Consider the following 27,764-nt stretch of genomic DNA (forward strand, 5'->3'; position numbering starts at 1 on the left):
CTATGGACATCTGATGATCTTTATGTACACTCTAACAACAACATTCCATACTTCAATATCTAATCATACCGTTCGTTCCTTCAAGAATAGGGCTGGAGTCATTAGTATTGACTCTTAATAACTCCCTCTCATGCTGTGAATCCATATATCCACCCTCCAGGTCCGATTGTTGTACATTCGCGTTGGATGGATTTGCATTTTGAGACTCCGCCAACATCTGGAAATACGCATGAGGTCCCCAGCCTGCAATGTCCGTTACAACAAAATACAAAACTAAGTCAAAACACATATCCATTCGTGTATATATCGTTCCAATGACCTTCTGGATACATGAAAAAACATATATATGAAGAAAAAAATCAACAAATTCAAGTTGGATACGTGCCATAACGGATACCGTATTCAGACCTAAGTAACGTAGTTACATGCCAAAAGAAGATAGAGAATGGGGAAGGAACATACCATCTACTTCATATGGCGCTGGAAAGAATTGCAAGTAACAAAATGATGAAACTGTTATCCCTGTAAAAAGAGGAAACAGAACAAAAGGAAAAGGACAGGGAGACGTAAGGAACATAAAAGAGAAAAGTAATAAGAAAAATGAAGTGCCCAGAAGACAAACCTAGAAGTCCCCCAGCAAAAACATCTTGCCAGTGATGCCAATAGTCATCGACTCGAGAAATTCCCACTAAAGCAGCAATAAGTAATGGTAAGAAGACGATGCATAGCTTTGCCACATGGCCCCTGCGATCAAATACCCGGATTTTTCCAGACAAATATAACGCAAGAAATCCAAGACCAGCAAAGGACCCTGCATGTTCAAGAAAAAAGATGCTCTAAAATCATTTTCTAGATAAAATAAATGCATGCATAAAAAATTATGACGGTTCATATTTGTACAGTTGTACACCCAATAATAAAGTAGCAGATAGCAATAATAAGGGGAAACAGGGGGGGCTTAAAACAAGAAAAATAACAAAAGAATGTCATGTAATGGCACTGAAACCTTATGTTATGTCCATTCCAAAACATGTTAAGATATGGTCTCCAAGGATACTTCAAATACATGGAAAAATTACCCAAAAAAAAAACTAGCATACTCGTGTTGGATACATGCATGTATCTTTATTAATAAGGATGTGGTTATGGATGTGAGAGTCTACAAAAGATGATTGAAACTGTGTCCATTCATGAAAATGACTGAAGCACGCCAAATGAAAATGAAATGATGAAGACAGATTTGTGCTGGTAAAATATTCAGGGGAAATCCAGTTAGTGCTTATATGAAGTGTGACCATGATGAAAATGGTCTGAAGCTGTAAAAAATTAGATTGCTTACACGAAGTGTGACCACTGGGAAAACTTTTGTGGCCTTCCTTGATGACACTCTTTAATCCAGTACACATAACATCCTTTGTCACAGGGTCAAACACCTGCATCATTGATGCAACGATTGCATGTTCACAAACTATTGGATTGATTGAGACTTGATTATGCAAACTTAAATTAAAAAAAAATCACAACATAGGGAGCTAACCCCTTTTCCATCAGGAAAACAACGCCAGAAGAAGTCTGGACGAGGTCGACCAACAGCATTTTTAATAGAATCAGTTATAACACCAGTGATAAGCACAGAAAACAGAAGTCCTGAATATACAATCAGGCACCAACTGTTACTAAATGCAAGTACATTCAAACAAAAGATGATGAACTTTCAGAATCTCAAGGGGAAAAGTAATTTTACCCAGTATGGCGTGGTGTAGATCATAAACATCCCTTCTGATGAAGTAGTATACAATAATGACAATAAACGGCAGCAGTATTGCAAGAATCTGTTATAAGCAAGAACATGATCATTATACTTTAGTATTGTCATTGACTGAATCTTAACAAACTCTGTTGCCAGAAAGTAATCCTAGCATGACAGTATGTCTCAAAGCTAGAACATACAGGAACGGCCCAAAAGGGAACAGTATTGTCTTTCAGTGGGTATCTCAGATCAGTCATCATATCCTCTCCAACAAAGCGGTGAAATGGTTCTATAACATTTAAAATGACCTCTATGACAATGAGAAGCAAAAGAATGAGCCAGTCATGCATGTGAGTCCTTGCAACTTTCACCCCATGGGACTTAACAGTGTGAGCACCCAACTGGATCTCTGGCATCCTCACTGATTTTAAAACATACAAAAAAGGTTAATACATGACAATAAAAACGAAATTGATATGCTAAAACAAAAGAAAAAGGGTGTTACATGAATACAGTAAAGACTACAATTACTAAGACAGCAAACAAGAAAACATGGACCATGACAATGACCATGAGGGCAATACAAACCAGCCACAACAATGAAATAAAATGCTAATTTGGCAGGATGTAGAGGTCAAATAATACAAGAATAAATCAAAAATCTAATAATAAGAAATTGACACATTCAAACATTGTAGAGCAAAATTCATAATGAATAGTACGAAGAGGGTTTATATAAAGAAAAATATACATAAAATAAAACAAACTTATGTAAACCAACAGAGAACAGAGCCAAAAAAAAAAACAAAGCTTTGTTCTGCTCCTTCCAATGCTCCACTCACTATCAGTAAGATGAGTTTTCTAGTTCAAAATCATAATTCGGCTCCAGGATGAAACTAATCACCAGGGACCCAACCTAGGCATCTAATTAATCACTAAAGCTTTGCTCCTGTCCAGATCAGTCAAGAACCTCAAGCCACTATTGAATTGCAGTTGAAAAGAGAAATCAAATGTTCCACTTAAGTCATTCTTGTTTCAGTACAAATAGAACTAAATCACGCACACAAACACAAAAGAACTAGACTCCTCCAACTCATAATTTCTTTTGAAGTATTGTATCCAACACCCATATCCAACTCATATCTGGATATAGGTATGGAGATAAACTTAAAAAAGAATAATTGATGATACCCATGTTAGACAAATCACAAATACTAACATAACCAAAAATGCAAAGGCAACGTTTATCTAAATGTAAAAGTAGTTTCCGCAACAAGTGGATCAAGGAAATGAAAAGGAAACAATAATGGATGGATGTTCAGCACAGTTCAATGTTGGTTACTTTGCTTCAACAAAGGGCACTTCGCTTCAGACATTTCTAAAAATCGGTGTTCCTCAAAGGAAAGAAGCTTCACAAATCCAAAGCACAGCTAATTGGAGTCAACACCATTATCCATCAATTGCAATGTTGACTCCACAACAACAAGCATGCCTTTCTCAGCTGTTGAAAAATATAAATCAAATCTATCGACTTCATCTAAAACCCTCCCTTATCAATAGAAATGCAAATCGATTAGCTAAACGAAGCTTGTTTAGAAAGGGTCATAAAAATTTAAATAAAACATGTACATCCAGAACGAACACCAACAGAATCATTGCTTTAAAACTCGTGGGTTAATCTTGAGGAAAAAGAAAAGAAAAACATAAATAGAAATTTTGTGCAAGCAGTTGTGTCATATATTTTCCTTTTTTTCACTCCAAAAGATTAGGAAAGGGAAAATCCAAAACAAACAATCAAAGAAAACAAACAAACACTCGCACAAAACTGTCATCGGTCCTGAGAAGTAAAACAAGCAAAACTCTGTTTCGAGTTCTACCTTCGTCTTTCCGTTTATTTGCCTTCAATTCCACAGCAAACAAACAAGCAAAAAAAAGCTCAAAAAGGAAAGGAAAGTAAAAAGTTGGTTGATCTAACAGAAACTAAGCGATAATATGAACCAACCCGTCGGAAAATTTAAACTTCTTCAGGAAATAAAGATCCAATGGAAGAGACGAACGAACGGAGTTACAGTCGACAGCGAACCAAAAAGCGCGTTAAGCTACTCTAATTCTATCTCTCATTATATCATTGTCCAACTGCTTTCTCGAAGCTTTAAATTTCAAATCGCGTTGAAAATTTGTGGCATGCTTAAAAAAAAATCTTTTTCTTTTTCTTTTTTTAGAAAGAAAAAAAAATTCAAAATCGCGTCCAACTCGAGGTGGGACTGATGGGGAGAACCGGCATCTTTTATTTTTTTATTTTAATTTATGTAGTGAAGTTGTTTTTTGGTAAATCTCTATACGGTGAGTTGGCGAACCAACGGTACAGTCGAGGGACCCGAATACGAGGTTTTATATAAATAATAATTAAGAGAGGCACATGTTAATTTTTAACTAATTAAAAACTTAGGGTAAAGTATATAAATAATCCCTTGATTATAGAGCAATATTTTATTAGGTCATCTGACTATTAAAAGTTATAATATAGTCTTCTAACTATATGACTTTATTTTATTGAATCATCGACTATTAAAATGGCTATTCATATATTCCAAACTTGTCTTTTTTCGTTAAAAATTAGCAATTGTCTACGCTGAATGCTAACATACTCATTGAGTAATGATAGAATCATATTTTAATGATGTCTGATGGTACTGTCATTACTTTCAATCACTGACTTGATGGTTCTAGAATCAAATTTTATCATATTTCAATCAACAAGTTAACGTCCAGCTCATATGACTGCTAATTATTTAACGAAAAAAGGACACGTTTATAACATATAAATAATCGAATGATCATTTTGTAACTTTTAATAGTAAGGGACTGACAAAGTAACATCATGTAGTTAGTAGATCATTTTGTAATTTTTAATAGTTGGGGGACTCAATAAAATATCACCCTATAGTTGAGGGTCATTTGTATACTTTACCCAATTTAATCTATAAAATTTTCCCAAAGAAAAACATCTACAACAAATAGGATATTAACGCAAGAAAAAATAACAATATAATATGATATAAAATAATTCGAATACAACAATAAAAGTTTCAGATTTTATATAATATTATTTTTATAATATATAATTGGATAAAATTTATAAAAATTATTCATGGTTGAATTTGACCCTTAACATCAACTGAAATTTAAGATATATAAATATTTAGAATTATATAAAAAAAAGGGTTTAAAATAAGTTAAAGTTATAAAAACATGCAAAAATTTATGCTTTCGTATAAAAAAATGTTAAAACTATACCTTTTTGTTGTTGTTTAGGTGTCCAAAAATATTTCGATTAATTTAAATGTTTAACTTTACAAACATTATCATTGTAAGTATCTCAATTGTAATGGTCATTAAAAAGTCCGTTAAATGACACATATCCTATTTATATGATTTTGAACTATTATATTTCTTAAAAAAAAATTAAAATATTTTATTAAAAAACCCAAATATTTTTTCTAAAATACAAAAAAGGAAAAAACCAAACTCTTTAAATCTCTAATTTCATCCCTTTACTAACGTCGGTCATTGTCGCTCGCCATCATAAAACAGAGACCCACTAATTAACTGTCACTCTTGTTGTCATCCTAATCTACTAAATCCTTAAAATTCGCACCCAAATTTCTAACACTACATTCTTAATCCAAATGCCTAACACTAAATTTATAATCTCTCCTTTCCACCGTTGTATCCCATATATTTGCCTATTATTCATTTGTTGTTTAACGCGCTTGAGGCTGCTATTCAAGGCATTTGGTTTTGGAGGGCAAATTAACCAAAACTTACGTTAATTCATTGTTGCATTTGCTTTGGATCATTTAACGCAAGCTTTTGATGATAATTTTCTTTTTCTTACAGTGGCGACGACTAGGAATTTAAGTGGGTTTAGAAATTTTGACCGATGGATAGAGATTTAGGGGTGGTAATGACTGCGAAGGAGCCGACAGACAAAGGGTGGTCGGTAAGTTTAGAGGTTTAGAAAATTTAGGGGATTTTCTGAAATTTTTTTCTTCAAAAACATGGTGTTTTTTTTTAAAAAAATAATAATAATATTTTTAAGGTATTTTTAAAATAAAAAATAAAAAATTAACCCACGTATTAAACACTGGTTTGTTAATTGATTTTTAATGAATTTTTTAACATTTGTTATGGTATAGATACTTAGAATAAAACTTTTATAACGTTACGCAATTGTATTGATCAAAAAAAATTAAAATTCCTAAATAAGAAAATAAAAATAGTTTATGCACTTTTTATATTAAGCTAAAATCTATCGGTGTCTTTCCCAAAAAATCACTGGTGATCGGTATATTTATCGATCTAAAATCGGTCAGATTATATTTCCCGATCTAACACTCGTAGCAGTAAAGCACGCCCCTTGCACTGCGCTATACACTAATTTGGCGTCACGTGAAGTATAGCGCGCCCTCTGCCCCGCGATATACGGTGATTTGGCGCCACGTGGGTATAGCGCCCCCTAATCCGCGCTATACCTGGTTATCTGACACGTAGGGTATAGCGCGGTGCAGGGGGCGCGCTATACCCCTAAATACCCGTCCGTCCACATCCCAATCCTCCCTATAAATTCCTCCATCCTAAATCACTTTTATCACACCAAATTCTCTCAATTTCTCTCAAATACTCTCTCTTTTTAAGGTATATTTTATAATATTTTTAATATTATATATTTAATTTATTTAAGTATTTTATTTAATATTTTAGTAATATAATTCTTTTGCAGATACATAATAGAAGGCAGTCTACTTCGCTCGGATGGAAATCATATATCTCTACACTTTGCTGATACCGTAACATTTTAACGTTTTAATTAAATTCAAATTATTAGTAATAATTAGTTGATTTATTTAATGCATGATTATTAGATTAAGAATTAAATATCTCGACACTTTGCTGATACGGTAACATTTTAACGTTTTAATTTAATTTAAATTATTATTAATAATTGTTGATTTATTAATGCATGATTATTAGATTAAGAATTAATTTTTGTAATTATTTATTTTTAGGAGAATGACCGTGTATTAGATCCTTTTATTGGGAATCTTAAGTTAGTGATACCCAGTCGTGTCTTGTCGTATTTAGTAGAGGCTAGATTCGGTTACATAGGTAGATATCAGGGTTACTTTAAGATAGAGCCAGACCTGATTTCTGCCTTAGTAGAGCGGTGGAGGCCGGAGACCCACACATTCCATCTTCCGTGCGGAGAGTGCACGATCACGCTTGAGGATGTTTCTATGCACCTGGGGCTTCCGGTGGATGGAGATGTGATATCGGGGATAGCTTCCGGTTCTTGGACTACTTTGTGTCGGGATAGTCTAGGACGTGTCCCGGAAAATTTTATCGAATGTAGGATACCATTAAATTGGTTAGATGCCAATTTTCGGGAGCTGAGCGCAGACACATCTGAGGATGAGGTTAAGATGTATGCACGGGCATGAATACTGCAGCTGATAGGAGGGTTGTTGATGCTGGACAAATCGCGCAACCTAGTTCACTGCATGTAGTTGCGACATCTTAGCGACTTTTGTCTCGCCGGATCATTCAGTTGGGGCTCGGCAGTTTTGGCTTTGCTGTACAGGGATGTGTGAGCCCTGACTACAGGCATAATGCTATCGGCGGATGTCTCCTGCTGCTGCAGTCTTGGGCATGGTATCGATTGCCCTTTTTATGTCCCGTTGTGAAGAACCCATTCGTATTTCCACTACTTCTGAGGTAATTATAAAAATGATTTTGTATATTAATAATTTTATACAACATATAATAAATTTTTTTCCTTGAATAGGTGGTATACTTATAGGAAAAATCATCAGGAGCTGCCTGATGATTTAGAAAAAATTAGGGTGCTAATCGATCATAAGGCTGGCATACAGGTATGAATTTTAATGTTTAAAAATCGATTTTATATTATAGTTATATAATTAGATTATTATTTTGATAAAAATTTTATATTATTTGTTTTAGTTTGAATGGGTGTCATATTCTACTGATGATGTGAGGGCGGTAATCCCACCTGAGTTGAGGGGTCCATTAGATGTTTGGATGGCGATAGTCCTTCTGATATGTTATGCGACCGTCGAGTGGCAATCCACTGATCGCGTGCTCTGACAATTTGGTTGTTTTCAACCAATTCCGGAAGTACCTCGCAATATGGACGAGTTGCATAGCTTAGATCGACAAGACAGATACAGATTGGCTGATGAGGCATCATGAGTGGGTCGTTTTGTGGGAGGATCAACATCGGTGTCTTCCCCGTAGAGAGCCCATTTTTTATGACCTCTTGATGTATACTGGCGGTTATTATGAGTGGTTCAACAGTAACGGGAAACTGTTTCTGCTTCCCGAGGATGCACGAGAGCATACCTTTCCACGACGTCAAAAGAGAATTGATCCGACACAGCATCATCGTCCCCCGACTCGTGGACGGAGAGCATGTGCTTCCGGTTCATCCTCAATTGCACCAGCAGGACCTTCACAGCAGCCACCGCAGCCATTTATGATGTTGCAGCCATATATGATGCCGATATCGCCTTTTCATTACCAGATATCGCTGTCACCGCCTTCACCTAGTTTTATGACCCCGCCGCCGCCACCGTCACAGATGACCCCTCCTGGAGGCTATTATGGGTCTATTTTTGGAGATCCAACTTGGGGTTCATATACTGGATATTTGGCGGGTTTAGCCTCATCACCCATGGTCGCAGCACAGACACCTCCTGTACAGTTTTCAAACTCAGCGATGTCTGGGTTTTCCCAGTTTTCGCAGGCCGGTGGGATAGTCAGTCATACACCTCCAGGGTCCTTATTCTATGGAGGTGCTTCATCGTCATCAGCTCCTCATCAACCTAATGTATCTGCTCAGGACGACAACGATAACGACGATGACGACGGTGATGATGATGACAACAAGGAGTTAGAACCAGTGATATGAAGAAATCCTCCTCGAGACCGACAACCACCGCCCTGAGGAACACATTCGCGTCGCATGCATCGATAGATTTTTTTAATTATATTTGTATTTACTTTATTTTGTTAAATTGTAATTTTTTTATTATTTCTCATTTAATACTTACTTTATTTTGTTAAATTTGTTGAACTTTTTTTAATGTATTTCAGTTAATTTTGTTTATTACCATTTAATATCAGTTATTGTAATTTGGTTATCATTTACCATTTAATACTTATTGTAAGTTTGATGTATTTAAAATTATATTCAAATACCAATTTGGTTATCATTAACTTGAAGTAAATGCAAATTAAAGTACAAGAATTATTATTTGATAAACAAATACATCATTTCCTCATCAATTGTTACTTGATGACAACAGAAGTGGACATGTTTTTCTCGTGTGTCCTGGGTTTCTACAATGCCCACATCTTCTGTCTTGTATAGATCTTTCTCGAATATCCATATCGCAATGAATTCAATTGGATTTTGGATGACCACGCTCCCTCAATAAACTCGGATTTGGTACAATCGAAAGCCAATCTTGAATCTCAGCAGGATCTTTGTCATTACCTATGGGGGGAAACTCAAATTCATATACCTTAAAAACTTCAGATAATAGGTATACAGGATCCACAAAATGGTTATAGTTTTGACGTATGTGCGAGCAAACTGCTATCACATGAGAGCATGGATACTTCAGAGCTTGAAAAAACCGCAGTCGCACGTTCTGGCCCTTAGATTTACTCTTAACGACACAACTTCAATCCCTTGAAGAGGTCGCGACAACTCTGTGACACGAAACATTTCATGCATTCTAGAGAAGTTTGTTGCAGACATTCCATTTGATGCAGCAATTTTTTCTGTATATCTGCAACTAATCTAGGGTGATAGACATGACCGTCTTGCATTCAGGTTTGAGCTTGTCCCCCGAGCTTTGTAAAAAGTACCCCCAAACGAAAATATGTAGTTTTTACCAAAGCCGCTACAGGTAAGTGACGTGCACCCTTTAAGGTTGAATTGATTGCCTCAACCAAGTTGGTCGTCATGTGTCCATATCGATATCCACCATCATATGCGTTCGTCCACATTTCTTTATCGATGAGGCTGATGTAATCGTATCCTTCCTCGTTCTTCGCCCGCAAATCTTGAAGCATTGATTCAAACGTTCGAGGAAGTAGTTCGTAACCTGATCAAAAAATGTATAACTTACTAACTTGCTTTCTTTGCAAAATTAAAATGATCAAAAAATTTATAACTTACTAACTTGCTTTCACTTACCCATGCGCACAATTAATTGTCACTTATCATTCTTCTTGTACCTTCCATGATAGTTCGCAGCAATGTGTCGGAGACAATACCTATGTTGTACAAAGGGTGGTTGCCAATAGGGCTGGCAATTATCCATGGGTGAGTGGATTATCCACCCACCCGCCCCGAATAAATGGATGAAAACCCGCTATGAAACGGATGATTGGCGGGTGATGGATGGATTGGGTGATGGGTCGGGGTCAGATATGGATGAAATTTTTTTGACCCATCACCCGATCCATCACCCGTAACATCCATCCACCCATTAATATATCCATCCATATATATATATATATATATATTATACATGGCAGATAAATATACTTTACTTTATTATACATTGACTTTACTTTATTATGTAGAATAGTCTATTAATGTGATTATTTAAAATCATACATAGGAATTTTAATATTCTAATTTTGAATTTTTGGATGTCTTGTTTGATATATGATTTCAAAAGCTTCTATTGAGAATGCACATGTATGTGCTACTATCTAGGATGATTTTGATGTGGAAGACGAGGGAAGTTCATCAAGTGTAGTGCTTGATACATATGCTAACTCGGTAAATATTCTTATTCACTTAATTTTGACTTTTATCCCATTGAAAATATGTCTAATTTTTTAATATTGGTTTATCCCTATTGATACTAGGATGGAGAGGACTTTCGAGATGTGATAGTTTGTTGATGAATATTATAATTGGTGTACAAGACTATACATGATGCATCTATTCATTTGAAAAATGTATCACAAACATAGTGCACAAGACTATATAAATTGTGTTCCATTTTGTTTTTGTTTGAATTTGATGAAAATTTATTTTTAATGTTTTGGTTTCTATGAATATTTGAGTATCAATGTTTGGTTTCTATGAATGTTAGAAGAATTTGAGCTTAGGATGTAAAAATAGGTTTTGTTCATAGTATCGTCCATTTCTCATCCGCTCCACCCGTGGATGATGGATGGAGCGGATATGGATGAAATTTTTTGTAGGTGATGAAAGGTGTTGATGGAGATTTGGACCGCGGGTGATGGGGCGGATGAAGCTCCACCCGACCCATCTCCGATCCATTGCCAGCCCTAGTTGCCACATTGGACCCAAAGACTCTATTGCTACTTTGATCCCAGCTCTGCGATCTGAAATGACACAGATGTTTTCCCTCGTGATAACATGTACACGTAAATTTCGGAGGAAAAAAGCCCAAGAATATGTATCTTCTCCTTCGACAATAGCAAAAGTGTAACATCCTCAATACCGGGTTAGTGATTAAATTGTAAGGTTTAAAAATTTGGTGATTTAAATTAGAATAATTGAGTGGTTTAAAGACTTATATGAGAAATGAGGGGTAAGATCAAATTGAAAAGAATGAGGAATGAAAGGATAGTATGGTCATTTGTAAAGAAAAGAAAAATAATAATATATGGTATATATAGATACCATGGAAGGAAGGAAACAAAGTTTAGAGGTTTCAGAGTTCCCTTCTTTCTTCTTCTTCTTCACGTGTGAAGCCAAGCAAAGGTGAGTTTTCTCTTGAGTTGATTATGTGCTGAAATTTAAGTTTAGCTTTGATTATTAGATGCTAAGTAAGATTAAGGAAAGATTAATTTGCTTTAAAACAACAAAATGAAGAGTTTATGAGGATTTAAAGATTTGAAGTTTTTGAATGAAATATCGAAATAAAGTTTATATTGAGAATTGGAAGTTGAATTTGACTTGTCATCAAGTTAATTAAGGGATAGGAAGTGTTAGAATAGGAATTTGAACAAGTTGCAAAACTAGTATATTTTTTGCAATTCATAGGAATGACTAGATTTGAAGTTAAAGAAGTGATTATGGAATCGAAATAAGTTTAAGTATGTGTATTAAAGTTAGGAGTATTAAAGGAAGTGAAATAGGAAGGTTTGAGCTGAAATAAGGTGATTTTCGAGCTCAAAATGGGATTTCTGGGCTAGGGGAATCGGTACCCATTCAAGGGGAATCGATCCCCCCTCAAACGAATATGAATTTCCAGAATGCTAGAGGGGAATCGATACCCCCAGGGGGGGAACCGATTCCCCATAATGAAAAAAAAAGAAGAAAGAAGAGAAACTAAACTATTAATCCCTTAAATTGGTAGGCTATTAGAGGTTAATTTCAAGACTTAGGCATATGATAATCATCTTGAAAATTATGCTTATGTAGATATTGAACGTGACTTTGCTTCAAAGTAATCGAAGGGTTAGAATTGATTCAATTCAAACAAGGCTAGGGTGAGTGCATGTGCATAACATGATTATGTTAGTATATTCAGTTTTAGAATTGCGATAAGTCTAGATTTAATATCTGATACATGATTCATTCAATATTATTAAATATGATGAATTTATACCATATACATTATGGGATATACTATGCAGATTGTGGTAAGTCTATTTTCCAGATTAGAGCTTATATATGAATGAGTTACGAGATATCTATATTAGGTATATGAAGTGTGTGTGCCGTGTTTGTTATGGTTTATATGTATTAATGAGCATATGTATTGACATGTTACAGTATATATATATATATATATATATATATGATATGAGTGGTGTAAATAGGTAGATAAATGTGTTAAATATGTGAAATAGTTAAAATGATCAATATGATTTCATAAGAATATGAAATAAGAAGTATGAAAAGGACATAAGAAAGAATATGAAATATATGGAATATGAATATGAAATCATATGAGGGGTGGCATGAATTATATGAAAATATGCTAGTGTGATGGGAACTAGGAACTAGTATACGTGATAAATATACATTTATCTAAGTTATTGGATGAAAAATGAACAAGAGATAAAAGAGATGAAGGATAATACTATAGGAGTATGATAAAAACATAAATGATGACATGTATGTATGTATGTAATGGTTATATGAAAAGGTATAGGTAATAAGATGATCATATGAACATGTGATAAAGAGCTATAGAAAAAGAAAAATGTGATATGATGTATGAATATATAATAAGGTAAAAGACAATGCCATGATATGAGTTATGAGAACTGTAAGTATAGTTGATATGCCAAGAGTCGAAGAACTACCTATGTCTTTCGAGACATATGGACAGTATACCTATGTTCTAAGGAACATATGGATAGTTTACCTAGGTTCTTCGGACCTAGGATAGTTACCGAGGATCTTATGACCTCTGAATAGTTACCGAGGATCTTTATGACCTCTGGATAGTTACCGAGGATCTTTATGACCTCTGGATAGTTACCGAGGATCTTTATGACCTCTGGATAGTTACCGAGGATCTTTATGACCTCTGGATAGTTACCGAGGATCTTTATGACCTCTGGATAGTTATCGAGGATCTTTATGACCTCTGGATAGTTACTGAGGATCTTTATGACCTCTGGATAGGTCTTTCGGAATATTCATTGAGATGTGGTGACAGCATACGTGTGCACAACCTCATAATACTCGTATACCTTGGGTTCTCAATAGTGTGTATGGGCTTAAATAAGACATAACGAGGATGTATATAATTGTATCTTAATATGGTATTATTATGATTTATATTGGCTCATATGTGGTATAATACATGATGGGATGATAGTATAATTGTGTTTGGATAGTAGACGACCTGTGTATATTTTAGTAATTCTTTATTATGTAATTATGCCTCACTAAGTCTATGACTTAGCGTGTAAGTGTTTTTACACGTAGGTTTCGAAGAGCAGGAGAATCAAGAATAGGAATTTACAGATCAATCTATCTCTACTTAGCGGTCAGATCAGAAGTAAAGTCACAGTAGGTATTTTGTTGCATGTAGTGTGTTGGCATGTAAGAAAAGTGGTAGTTGCAAATGCTCTGATTAGTTTTGTCTTGTTTTGGTTAACTCGTGTACAGTGACAATGTTATTTTAATAAAAGTTTTAAATTTCATTGGTTTTCGTTAAAAGATTAAAGTTTGAAAAGTCAATGTGACACCTCCGACTTGTATCCGGGTCGGATACGGGTTGAGGGTGTTACATTTAATGGTATCAGAGCTATGGTTTAGTCGATTCTCGGCATGAACCGGAGTCCAGAGTGTCTTAAAAAGTGTTCATGCCAACATAGTAGTAAGAACTTCTGATCTGATAGAGTAATGAGTATTGTTTAGCTGATAGAAATATTTGGTTATCTCTTATTAGATGTCAGGACAAGATAGCTCTCGGGGTGAAGCGAGAGATGATATATTAGCTGAAAGTAGTAATTCACTTGCCCTGGCCAGGCAAGGTGAAGGACAGGCACCCTTTGGAGTGCCTGTACAAGATCAAAATGTATTCTTCAGGACGTTGGGCACTATTTTGACACATTCCAAACTCCTGCATCCTCAACGCAGAGGATTAATATAGCCAAAGAGTTAAAGGGATTAGGAGCTCCAGAGTTCAAAGGTGAAGCCGAAGAAGGTCCTGTTGTTGCGGACCTTTGGCTTAATGATGTAAAGATCATGTTAGAGGGACTCCACTGCTCTGATATGGAGAAACTAGATGGGATGGTCTCTTTACTCCGTGGGCAAGCGAGAATCTGGTGGACGAATGTTATTCATAGGATGCCAAATGATCAGAAAACATGGTATTTGTTTTTAGAAGAGTTTAAGCACAAGTATATAGGAGATCAGTTCATCAGGGAAATGAAGCAAGAATTCTTGAATTTGAAACAGCTGAATCGCACTGTGTATGAATATGAGTGTGAATTCAACAAGTTAAGTCGATTCACGGCCGAATTGATTCTGACAGAGAAAGAAGCATATGAGTGGTTTGTTGAAGGACTACGACCAAGGCTAAAAGAGATGTTGATTGTTTTGAACTTGTCATCGTTTCAGGAAGTAGTAAATCGTGCTAAAGCTCTAGAAAGAGCTCAGAATGAGCGGTTTGGGGATCAGAAAGCTCAATCTTCCAAAAGAATGGGGGCTTCGTCGAGCTCTGTACCACCCAAGAAAGGTAGAGATTCTGGGTTCCAATACCAAGTAAGGTCTGAATCAGTGGTATCCTCTGCTAGAGGATCAAATCAGATGAGAGCTAGACAGACTCAATTAGGAAAGTCTGGTGATGGAAGAGTACAACAGAGACACTGTCAGATTTGTGAGAGATATCATGGTGGGGCATGTAGAGTTGAATCTGGAGCCTGTTTTCGATATGGGGAAATAAGACATTTCATGAGAGATTGTCCATTGGGTACAGGAAAGCCTGTGCAGTCGGAGCGATCTGCTTCGATATTCCAGAGAGGACGGGGTAGAGGTAGAGGAAGAAGTCAGACAGAATTTTCTATTCAACAGGAAATGCGCTCTACGGCTAGAGTATATAATCTCAATATCAGTGAAGACAATGAGGATCCAGAGATAATAGCAGGTATCTTCTATTGTACAGTAAATGCTTTATGATATTAGTTGATATGAGCTTGTATAACCATATAAGAGTAGAGAATGGGTAAGAGAATTGCGAATTTAGTTAGAAGTCATTTTTTTTAAATAGTGTAGTGACAATTCCATTAAGGTACAGTGCTAAAGTAAACAAGATATGTTAGAAGTGTTACATTCGAATTCAGGGAATTTAATTCTCTGTTAATCTAATGGAGATAGTTCTCAAGGGATAAGTAAGGAGATAGTGATTTATAAAGGAGTATATATATAGGGAATTAAATGAAAAAGGGGTGTAAAGTGTGAATTATAAGTTGATAGGGGGTAAGGAAATGGTAGATAATGTTATGAAAGATTGATTGATTTCGTAAGTATACGTTTAATAACAATTGAAGAGGTTTAGGGTTGTGTTTTGAGTTATAGAATGATGGAATAAGAGATTGGGTATGGTTATAAGGTAATTAGAAATGGATTTGGTTCTTTGGGAAGTGAAAGCAAATCATTCATTACAAATTGCAATGGAATAAAGTAGAGAAAGGAGCATGAGAACATTGAAAGATATGTTCTTATCGATATGTGTAATGGAAATTCGAGGACGAATTTTCTTAAAAGGAGGAGAGATTTGTAACATCCTCAATACCGGGTTAGTGATTAAATTGTAAGGTTTCAAAATTTGGTGATTTAAATTAGAATAATTGAGTGGTTTAAAGACTTATATGAGAAATGAGGGGTAAGATCAAATTGAAAAGAATGAGGAATGAAAGGATATTATGGTCATTAGTAAAGAAAAGAAAAATATAATAATAATATATGGTATATATAGATACACATGGAAGGAAGGAAACAAAGTTTAGAGGTTTCCAGAGTTCCCTTCTTTTTCTTCTTCTTCTTCACGTGTGAAGCCAAGCAAAGGTGAGTTTTCTCTTGAGTTGATTATGTGCTGAAATTTAAGTTTAGCTTTGATTATTAGATGCTAAGTAAGATTAAGGAAAGATTAATTTGCTTTAAAACAACAAAATGAAGAGTTTATGAGGATTTAAAGATTTGAAGTTTTTGAATGAAATATCGAAATAAAGTTTATATTGGAATTGGAATTTGAATTTGACTTGTCATCAAGTTAATTAAGGGATAGGAGGAGTGTGTTAGAATAGGAATTTGAACATGTTGCAAAACTAGTATAATTTTTGTAATTTCATAGGAATGACTAGATTTGAAGTTAAAGAAGTGATTATGGAATCGAAATAAGTTTAAGTATGTGTATTAAAGTTAGGAGTATTAAAGGAAGTGAAATAGGAAGGTTTGAGCTGAAATAAGGTGATTTTCGAGCTCAAAATGGGATTTCTGGGCTAGGGGAATCGGTACCCATTCAAGGGAATCGATCCCCCTCAAACGAATGAATTTCCAGAATGCTAGAGGGGAATCGATACCCCCAGGGGGGAACCGATTCCCCATAATGAAAAAAAAGAAGAAGAAAGAAGAGAAACTAAACTATTAATCCCTTAAATTGGTAGGCTATTAGAGGTTAATTTCAAGACTTAGGCATCTGATAATCATCTTGAAAATTATGCTTATGTAGATATTGAACGTGACTTTGCTTCAAAGTAATCGAAGGGTTAGAATTGATTCAATTCAAACAAGGCTAAGGTGAGTGCATGTGCATAACATGATTATATTAGTATATTCAGTTTTAGAATTGCGATAAGTCTAGATTTAATATCTTGATACATGATTCATTCAATATTATTAAATATGATATTCATACCATATACATTATGGGATATACTATGCAGATTGTGGTAAGTCTTTTCCAGATTAGAGCTTATATGAATGAGTTACGAGATATCTATATTAGGTATATGAAGTGTGTGTGCCATGTTTGTTATGGTTTATATGTATGAATGAGCATATGTATTGACATGTTACAGTATATATATATATGATATGAGTGGTGTAAATAGATAAATGTGTTAAATATGAAATAGTTAAAATGATCAATATGATTTCATAAGAATATGAAATAAGAAGTATGAAAATGACATAAGAAAGAATATGAAATATAGAATATGAATATGAAATCATATGAGGGGTGACATGAATATATGAAAATATGCTAGTGTGATGGAACTAGGAACTAGTATACGTGATAAATATACATTTATCTAAGTTATTGGATGAAAAATGAATAAGAGATAAAAGAGATGAAGGATAATAATAGGAGTATGATAAAACATAAATGATGACATGTATGTATGTATGTATGTATGTATGTAATGGTTATATGAAAAGGTATAGGTAATAATGATCATATGAACATGTGATAAAGAGCTATAGAAAAAGAAAAATGTGATATGATGTATGAATATATAATAAGGTAAAAGACAATGTCATGATATGAGTTATGAGAACTGTAAGTATAGTTGATATGCCAAGAGTCGAAGAACTACCTATGTCTTTCGAGACATATGGACAGTATACCTATGTTCTAAGGAACATATGGATAGTTTACCTAGGTTTTTCGGGACCTATGGATAGTTACCGAGGATCTTTATGACCTCTGAATAGTTACCGAGGATCTTTATGACCTCTGGATAGTTACCGAGGATCTTTATGACCTCTGGATAGTTACCGAGGATCTTTATGACCTCTGGATAGTTACCGAGGATCTTTATGACCTCTGGATAGTTACCGAGGATCTTTATGACCTCTGGATAGTTACCGAGGATCTTTATGACCTCTGGATAGTTACTGAGGATCTTTATGACCTCTGGATAGGTCTTTCAGAATATTCATTGAGCTGTGGTGACAGCATACGTGTGCACAACCTCATAATACTCGTATACCTTGGGTTCTCAATAGTGTGTATGGGCTTAAATAAGACATAACGAGGATGTATATAATTGTATCTTAATATGGTATTATTATGATTTATATTGGCCATATGTGGTATAATACATGATGTGGATGATATAATTGTGTTTGGATAGTAGACGACCTGTTTATTTTAGTAATTCTTTATTATGTAATATGCCTCACTAAGTCTATGACTTAGCGTGTAAGTGTTTTTACACGTAGGTTTCGAAGAGCAGGAGAATCAAGAATAGGAATTTGCAGATCAATCTATCTCTACTCAGCGGTCAGATAAGAAGTAAAGTCACAGTAGGTATTTTGTTGTATGTAGTGTGTTGGCATGTAAGAAAAGTGGTAGTTGCAAATGCTCTGATTAGTTTTGTCTTGTTTTGGTTAACTCGTGTACAGTGACAATGTTATTTTAATAAAAGTTTTAAATTTCATTGGTTTTCGTTAAAAGATTAAAGTTTGAAAAGTCAATGTGACACCTCCGACTTGTATCCGGGTCGGATACGGGTTGAGGGTGTTACAAAAAACAACTGGAAGAATGTTGCGATTGCCATCTTGGACAACTGCCAATAATAAAATTTGCTTGTATTTTCCATACAAGAAAGTCCCGTCGATCTGGACCACAGGCTTGCAGTATTTGGCAGCATTAACACACTGTGGGTAACTCCAAAAAAACCCGATAGAATTGACATCGATTGCGAAGAACTCAATCATTATGGTGTGCATAGGAGGTTTTGAAGTCCACAATTGTCCATAATTGTCCCAGGATTCAACGTCCGCACCAGCCTAAACCAACCTGGAAGTTCGTTGTAAGATGTATCACATTCACCATGAAGTTTGACAATGGCATTTTGTTTTGCCAACCAAGCTTTTTTATAGGAGACAGTGTACTCATACTGCGATTGTATAGCTGAAATCAACACTGCAACAACTATATGAGAGCTTGCTTTTACCATGGGCATGATGGCTTGGCATATCACTTCAGAGTCCAAGTTGGGATGATCTTGGTTGACCCCTCCAGCACAACATGTGTGAGGACCATTGTATATTGTTAGTTTCCATATGTTGCTTTTCCTCTTCATTTTCGATACGCGAACCATCTAATTGCATCCGTTTTCGCGTCGGGCACAGTAGCATACATATTTTTCGGTCGTCGATCGGTTGACTCTGGACTGAATAGAATTACGGATATTGTAATTTTTGATAGCCATCATCGCTTCTTCTTTGCTTGAAACTCCATGCCTAAAGAACTCACCATTATTATTGATGAGTAATACCATAATCACCGAGATGAGTATATCCGCAAATTCTGGCCCATACATTGCACCATAATCAGCTACATGTGTGCAGGAGGGTCAGTTTGTGTCACATTTCCTGGTACTTCATCTACATCATCATCATCGGAGTTGAATTGCGGTGATTCTGGGTGAATGAATAGTCCAGTCTCAGCACCATCCGTACCAGGCTCACGAAGCGATTCTTCTAGTGGAGATGATGGTTCCTTCATGCGCTCCACATTTAGGTCGAAGAACCTACTACTTGCATGTCTTCCCCTTGAACTAGAAGGCATATCGACATTGAGATAGAAAAAGCTCGCAGTCGAATGCCTCCCCCTGGAGCTTGAAGCCATCGTGTCAAATGGAAACTGCACAGATGGTTGCGTCGATGGATCTCCATATGGTCAAAGAAATTTGCAGATGAATGTCTTCCCCATGAACTGGACGCGGTGTTTCCATACGGATTGTTCGTAGACCTACCTCGGTACATATCGTATGGAGTTGCGGATGAATGTCTCCCCATTATGGCATTAAAATCATTACACATTACTGTAGTCGGGCTGTCAACTTGATCAACTTGTTCAGTCAGCCCATAGTGGGAGCTTAATGATTGACCCCGAATAGCACGCAATTGAACAAAATATGCATACATCTCAATAGCAACATCTGAATAATTACTTTGAGCTTCAACCATCATTTGAACATCATCATTGTTCGAAAGTTCGAACGCTGTATAAGTTAATGGCAACAATGATGTTGGAAATCTGTACTGCAATGACGACATTCTTCTACTACTTCCAACATGAATCTTCCTCGAAATCTTCGTTATCAGCTCCTCAAGAGTCATGTTTCTCTTGAATGATATTTTAACACGCTCATTTGATACGAAAACAATGCCGGTTTCATCTTCTCGAATTTCACCATCATAATAAACAATAGCTGAAAGTCACGCTATTCTTTGAGTTTAAAAGTGCGGCAATATTATATCTGCAAAAAAAAATAACTGAAACAAACCTGATTAAATAAATTATATATGAACGAAAATATAACATAATACATTTTTTACACATCAACGTAAATAATTTAAATAAAATAATTTTATATTATTACCTGCACCGCAAAACTATTTCGACGTATGCTCCCGATTTTTAATTTTACAAACATAAAAATTAATTCAAAATAATTAGTATAATATTTTTTCAAATAATGATAATAAATAAACAATAAGTATAATTAAAAAATTATAACAAAATTACCTTATAACGAAAAATCGCACGTACTTCTAAATCAAATATGAGAAGATTGCCAGAATTATTACTTGTTGACGGAATTGTTGTATTAATTTATAAGTTAAGAGGAGATGTGAGAAACGTAACCCGAGGAGGGTATTTATAAACATATAAGGCGCGGTACCTGCATTGCGGTATACGTAATTATTATATAGCGCGGACCAGGGACCGCGTTAAATATAATTTTGGTACGGCGTATAGCGCAGTCCCTGATCCGCGCTATACCCCTACGTGGCGTATAGCGCGGTGTAGGGGCGCGCTATACCCCATGTGTAACCCAGTCAGCGTATAGTTCGGTACAGGGGGCGTGCTATACTCCACGTGACGCCAAATCAGCAAATAGCGCAGTTCAGGGGGCGCACTTTACTGCTACGGGTGTTAGATCAGAAAATATAAAATGACCGGTGTTAGATCGGTAAATATATCGATCACCGGTGATTTTTCGGGAAAAATACCTTCGACAAATTGATAAAGCTGAGGAAAAAATTTTCTTTTTATTTTTTAAGCATGGATGGTTATAGGTTAGATTGAGTTAAGTTTTTAATTGAATCTAATTTAATTAGAATATTTCATTTAATTAGATTTAAATTTAAAAAAAGTTTTGTCTGGTCCAATTTGTAAGGTGAAAATTTGTATCCAACTGGACGGACACATATATGTTATTAGCTAAAAATAAGACCTAATTAAAAATATAGAGATATTAAAATATTACAAAGAATGATTATATTCTTTCATCGATTAAATCAGGTCAAAAATATTTTAACATAAACATGAACTTAATCAGATATAATACTTCAAAAAAATGATCTAACATAAATACGAAATTTTAAAAATCTAACCTTATAAAATTAAATTGGATCAAACCTCATAGATCTAGATCTTATATCCATTTCTATCTTTAAGCCACAAAATAATCTTTTTAATTAAGAGAAAGCGACACACATTTTCACTAATTAAAGAATTCGTTGTTAAGATTCTGAAGAGAAACAGCTATTCCTTTATTTTATTTTTTCCATTATTTTATAATTAGAAGGTGACTATGTTATGGGAAGGTTGAGATTTAATAATTAATATTAATATCACTACTATATGCTTATTTATAATTTTCGATTATTATGTTTGTACTCATTCTCCTTGTAAAAACTCAAATTTTAATTTTTATAAAAGAGCATACATAGATCAATTTGTTAGCACTTTGAAATGAGTACAATACTATAAATACATTAATATCTCCTGAGCTATACAATATTAATGAGTGTAAATTACATATTTAGTCATTCAACTATTACTTTGATTTTGTTTTGGTCATTCAATAATTTTTTTTTAAAATCATCATTGATCTTACATTTGGATTTCATTTTTGTCACCCATCGTTAAAAAATTAACTGAATTACTGATGTGATATTTTTATATTTTTCAATGATAATGTGACATCCTATGGTCACAAATCAACAGAGTCGTTAATGTTTTTACGGTAGGTGATCAAAATGGAACCAAAACATACCGTTTGTGGTGGTTGGATGATCATAATGTGATTTATTATAATTATATATTTGAAAAATATAAAAATGAATTTCAAATTTATAAATTTCTAAAATTAATTATTGTATTCACTTCTGAATCAAATATACTAAATAAATAATTATAAATATTATATTTATATACTCAATTTATACTATTTTGAAAATCTAAATTCAATGAAATAAAGATAAATTACATTGCATTTCCTTTTATTTCTTCGAAAATACATAAACATACTTATTTTTATATATATACAAAAACAACAATCATTTCCAAATAACTCTATAGTTTCAGGAGTATTTTAAAAGAAAAACAGTTACAAGTAATAAACACAAACAAAACTAAGTTGAGGTCTTATACAATGTTTTAACTATGATTTTCGTCAATAGTTATGAGAATTTTGAAGCATTCTCCTATATATTCAGCCATAAATATGAAAAGGAAAGGGAAAAGACTTTCATTTGACAAAGAAATCATCGTCATCGGAGGTTAGGTGACGATAATGACAATGGATTTTTCGATTTGAGTGTTGAAAATCTGATCAAACAAAAAGGAAGAATGAGAGAATAGGAGTATTCTGGTGATAATAACTATAGGTTAAAGTCGTCAGAACAACAATGACAATGATGATAGACAGTAGTGGCTTAGGGTTTATTTTAAAGGAAAAAAAAAACTTTTTATATAGAAAAAATAAATAAATGAAAAATGATGTTTACGTCATCGTTTCGTTTCTGATTTAACAATCAAGTGCCTTAATCGAAGCCTAAACTGCTATATATAAGACCCTCTCCATTTCTGTGGTGTGAATATCAATGTAGAGCAAGGCGTGTTGCTGCTCTCATTTGAGTTCAGTTAGATAGCACTCTTGCATGTTGGTAAATGTTGTTAGTTTAATTATGTGTTGCTGGCAGTAAACTTTGGATGCAGTCTCAACCTCGATGGCAATGAATAAATCATGGGTACTCTCAGGGCCGTGGCAGGGTTTTCGGGGGTCCTATACAAATTTGTACCCCTATTTTCTAGATATATTCGATTTCGGGCAATAATAGTGGCGTTTTCTTGACAAACGCCACAATAAATCCATCTATAATGGCGTTTTATCAATAAAGCCGCAATAATAGTGGTTTTTTTTAAAAAACGTCGCAATAGGTCTATCTATAGTGACGTTTATTGGTAAAACGCTACTATATATATTTTTTTGGGCCCTTTGCGCCTTCCAGCCACGGCCCTGTGTACTCTTTTCCTCTTCTGCTCTCATGATCGAGCTTTTCGTTTAATCAAGTTACGAAATTTTTTTTAACGAGGTTCACTTTTCTTTAAAAAAATTATTAGAATTGATTAAAGTTCAATGGGAAAATCAATACAAGTCCTAAAATTTAGTGACGATTAGGGTAACTAAAATTAAGGATAATATTAACAAACAAAAAAGGCAAAAATGAGAATCAAGCCATGTTTTAGGGACCAATGTGTATATTAAGTCATTTGAGATTTACCCGAAACTAAAATAACACACATTTAAATTCGAATTCCATCATTTACAATCCCTGTTCAGAAGTGAAATTATAAGTTGGAGTTTTAAGACGAGATATCCAACAAATTTTAAGAGTCGACTGCAATTCCATGTGGTTCACCTTCTTCCTAGTTCTATATCGTCAAATCTTGAAGTTGATCCATAATCCAATTCCGGTGTTGAAAAGTTATCTTCGTTCGACGGATGTGATTGATTTACAACATGAACCTCCATAGCCTGCGCCGTGAGCGCATTTGTAGTTTGAGCAGCGGTATCCTCGTTATCATTTAACGATTCCTCCAACAATGCATCGAAATAAGCATAAGGCCCCCATCCTGTATAACACACATCAATATATCTTTGCAGGCTTCACATAAGAAATTAAGAGAAAGCAACAGAGTCCACTAACACTGCTGCAAGGAGAAACAAGGATTTACCATCATCATCGTACGGGTTGGGGAAGAACTGCCGGTAGCAAAATGTAGCCACGACAAGACCTGTAACAACGGATTCTGTAATCAGACGTAATTTCTTCCGAAACATACACGAGTATCTATAAAAGAGAGAAAAATACCAAGAAAACCACCGGCGAAGACATCGTTCCAATGGTGCCAGTAGTCGTCAACTCGAGAAACGGCAACCAGCGATGCAGCGAGCAGAGGAAGCAAAATGATACAGAGTTTGGCGATATGTCCTTTGCGATCAAATACTTTGATTTTTCCAGATAAGTAGAGTGACAGAAAACCTAGCCCTGCAAATGACCCTGCAGTGCAAGTGCAAGTTCCAAGTGTTGGAATGATACCCCTTTTCTTTTAATGAGCACAACCAAACTAGCGTGACTTGCTCAATAACCACTCCTAACAAAGACCTACTATAGATGACCCTCCGAACCCATATTTTTTCATTTGTAATATCAAAATTTGAACTCTTAATCTTACTTAAGAAATAAATATATGGCACAAACAAAGAGGGGAGATAGAGCAGTACTTACACGACGAATGACCGCTTGGGAAGCTCTTGTGTCCTTCCTTTATGTCGGCTTTGTTTCCATGACAAACAACGTTACCCCATCGATCATAAACATCTTTCCCGTCGGAAAAGCAACGCCAGAAGAAATCTGGTCGAGGCCGACCCACAGCATCTTTAATTGCATCCGTGATAACAGCTGTAATCAGTACCGCAAACAACAGGCCTGCCCTTCAACATGGTGATCCAATCCATTATATAAAATACTCCTCATTTATGATTTCTTAAAGCAAAATGTCTATTACCTAAAACGCTGTGGTGCAGATCATACACATCTCTCCTCCGGAAATACACGAAGATGAAAACACAGATCGGTAACAAAACCGAGTAAATCTGAATCAAACATAAGCAAATGAATCCTCTAAACATTCATTTATTAGTACAAAATGAAACAGAAATGCTTAGTGTAATCTACAGAAACCAGGAAGATGGCAGTATCTTACAGGAACAGCCCAAACTGGGACAGTATTGTCTTTCATGGGATACTTGAGATCAGCCATCATATCCTTTCCCACAAAGCGATAAAATGGATGGATGATGAACAAACCAACCTCTATCATAACCAGAAGCATTAATATTAGCCAATCATGTAAATGATCCCTTGCCACTTTGGCTCCGTGCGTTTTGATCGGATGTCTGCCGTGCTGGGGGGCCACCTGAGCTCCCCCCAACTGCAACGGCGACTCCTCTTGCTGCTGTTGCTGTTGTCGCCGCCGCTGATGAGGCAGCACAGAATTCATATATATTAAGTCATATGAGCACCAAGAAATATGGTCACAAATGTGTAGTTTGTAAGATGACACTAAATTTCTAAAAGATTAAGATGTGGGTTAAAGTGAGACACAACTACAATAACATATTTTACATAATAATATATAGGAGTTGTAAAATTTGATTCGAAAAATTAATTTTTTTCCGAGTCAATTCAATGTTAAAAATTTCAAATTCGAGTCAAGTTACAAAATAAAACTCAAAATTTTTAATAATTAGTCGAGACCCTCAGCCATATAAATGTATAAATCACGAGAAAATTTCAAATGAAATTTATGTTATAAAATAAGACTTATAAACTCTCAACTATTTGACAATGAACATTTAATCATTTTGCCCTCGCTACTGCATAAACTCATGACCTCCGAACAACAAAAATTAATTTAATGACTGAATTAAGTTAAATCGTGCAAAATTAATACTTTTTATTAGATAATTAATATCATCTGCCGAAAACATAATTTGTCGTATCATGTACACCTAACACTTTCTATAAGAAAAATCGTGATTTATAGTATGAAAGTGAAATAGAATCAGATACAAAAACAGAAAAGAATAAGACCAAAACAAGTCAAGAAAATCATGCAAAAGTATTCGAAAATAGAAAAGAAAAATCAAAGAATTAAATGATGCTGAAAATTCTTGTGTCGGCAATTGTAAATTTATGAACAATAAGAAACAAACCTGCAAAATACGCTGGAAATTGAGAAAAGAGAAAAGCGAACCCAGTTTTTTCCAAGACATGATGGTGTGAAAAACAACACGAAGAGATTAACGAGAATGAAGATTCAAAGTTTCCAACACCAACGAAGCATGGAATATACAGATTTACTGAGGAAACAAACACGGCGGCATATGATTAATAATACTAATAATTAAAAAAAAAACAACAACAACAAAGCGACAGGGATCTTCATCTTCCCAAATTCAAAGCAAGAAAAAAGAAAGAGGATATAAGGAAGCCATTAAAGGTCAAATCGAGGCAAAAGTAAAAGCGAACGCAAACTTACCGAGTGCATAGTAGCATACATATATCGTAACCGTAACGTTGTATATATAATTATTAATACTATGTTTTTTTCCTGGAAACTTTAAAACTTTCCCGATGGAGAAATGGAAAATCAGAAACCCAACAAGCTTCTCTCTCTCTCTACTTGGAGTCAGTTAATTGGAAACAAGAAAGACAAGGCATTAAACGAGACAGAGAGAGAGAGACAGTTGGCTTTGAAGTGAAATGAAATGAGCGGGTGACGGACAATTTATGCAGTTTTTATTTGTCTTTCTTTGGTTGGTGGAATGGATTGGAAGGAAAAGGTCGTTTTGATACTTTGCTTTGCTTTTGTTCTAATTCCCAAGGATTGAATTTTGTGAATCTATTATTCTTTACTTTTTATCATATTAAGCTATTCATAAATTAATATTACATATTTATCGAATGATAGTTTGATTTAAAAAAATTTAAAACATTTTTTTAAAAAATTAAACAAGTAAATCAAAATAATTAATATTCTTTATAATATTTTAGTTATTTTTAATATATAATATTTAAAATCTATTGGATTGTCTCATTATATCTATTGTTAATATATTAAAAAAATTATTAATAAGTATTATTTTTTAATTATCTCATACTATTCAATATATATATAATAGTTATTTTTAATATTATGAAAAACAGGATTAATTACGAATTAAAAAAATTAAATTTCAAGTAAATCAAAATAATTAATATTCTTTATAATATTTTAGTTATTTTTAATATATAATATTTAAAATCTATTGGATTGTCTCATTAGATCTATTGTTAATAGATTATAAAAATTATAAATAAGTATTATTTTTTAATTATCTCATACTATTCAATATATATAATACTTATTTTTAATATTATGAGAAACAGGATTAATTACGAATTAAATAAAATTTAAATCAATTAAAATAATTATAATTTTTAAACTTATAAATCATCTAAACACTCCAATATCATCACATATTTAAATAATAATATTAATATATACGCGTGACGATAATACACTTTTTTTAAACGATAATAAACTTAAATTCACTT

The 27,764-nt window shown here is 34.3% G+C and overlaps 2 protein-coding genes across 5 annotated transcripts; both read right to left on the reverse strand.

The window, feature by feature from the left end:
- Positions 1-23: 23 nt before the first annotated feature.
- Positions 24-16,333, reverse strand: LOC120198642 (lipid phosphate phosphatase 2-like). Of its 3 annotated transcripts, XM_039199945.1 has the most exons (9): positions 16,324-16,333; positions 3,753-3,776; positions 1,951-2,171; positions 1,745-1,832; positions 1,538-1,647; positions 1,340-1,433; positions 623-811; positions 463-522; positions 24-243 (listed from the first exon to the last, which is right to left on the reverse strand). In XM_039199945.1, exons 3-9 carry the CDS (start codon positions 2,164-2,166, stop codon positions 53-55), a joined length of 948 nt encoding a protein of 315 aa, XP_039055876.1. In that variant the 5' UTR covers positions 2,167-2,171; positions 3,753-3,776; positions 16,324-16,333; the 3' UTR covers positions 24-52. The 3 variants fall into 3 exon arrangements, with proteins under 3 accessions (XP_039055876.1, XP_039055877.1, XP_039055875.1); XM_039199946.1 differs by lacking the exon at positions 16,324-16,333 and having other exon boundaries at positions 1,951-2,166; positions 3,628-3,770; XM_039199944.1 differs by lacking the exon at positions 16,324-16,333 and having other exon boundaries at positions 3,628-3,770.
- A 7,654-nt stretch (positions 16,334-23,987) lies between these two features.
- Positions 23,988-26,940, reverse strand: LOC120197891 (lipid phosphate phosphatase 2-like). Of its 2 annotated transcripts, none has more exons than XM_039199288.1 (8): positions 26,710-26,940; positions 26,381-26,534; positions 25,477-25,641; positions 25,171-25,258; positions 24,891-25,091; positions 24,474-24,662; positions 24,337-24,396; positions 23,988-24,234 (listed from the first exon to the last, which is right to left on the reverse strand). In XM_039199288.1, the coding sequence occupies exons 2-8, from the start codon at positions 26,438-26,440 to the stop codon at positions 24,017-24,019; spliced, it is 981 nt and encodes a 326-aa protein (XP_039055219.1). In that variant the 5' UTR covers positions 26,441-26,534; positions 26,710-26,940; the 3' UTR covers positions 23,988-24,016. The 2 variants fall into 2 exon arrangements, with proteins under 2 accessions (XP_039055219.1, XP_039055218.1); XM_039199287.1 differs by having other exon boundaries at positions 25,369-25,641.
- Positions 26,941-27,764: the final 824 nt, after the last annotated feature.

This window comes from Hibiscus syriacus, unplaced genomic scaffold, assembly GCF_006381635.1.
Source record: "Hibiscus syriacus cultivar Baekdansim isolate YM2019G1 unplaced genomic scaffold, ASM638163v2 tig00117056_pilon, whole genome shotgun sequence".
Classification (NCBI taxonomy): Eukaryota; Viridiplantae; Streptophyta; class Magnoliopsida; order Malvales; family Malvaceae; genus Hibiscus; species Hibiscus syriacus.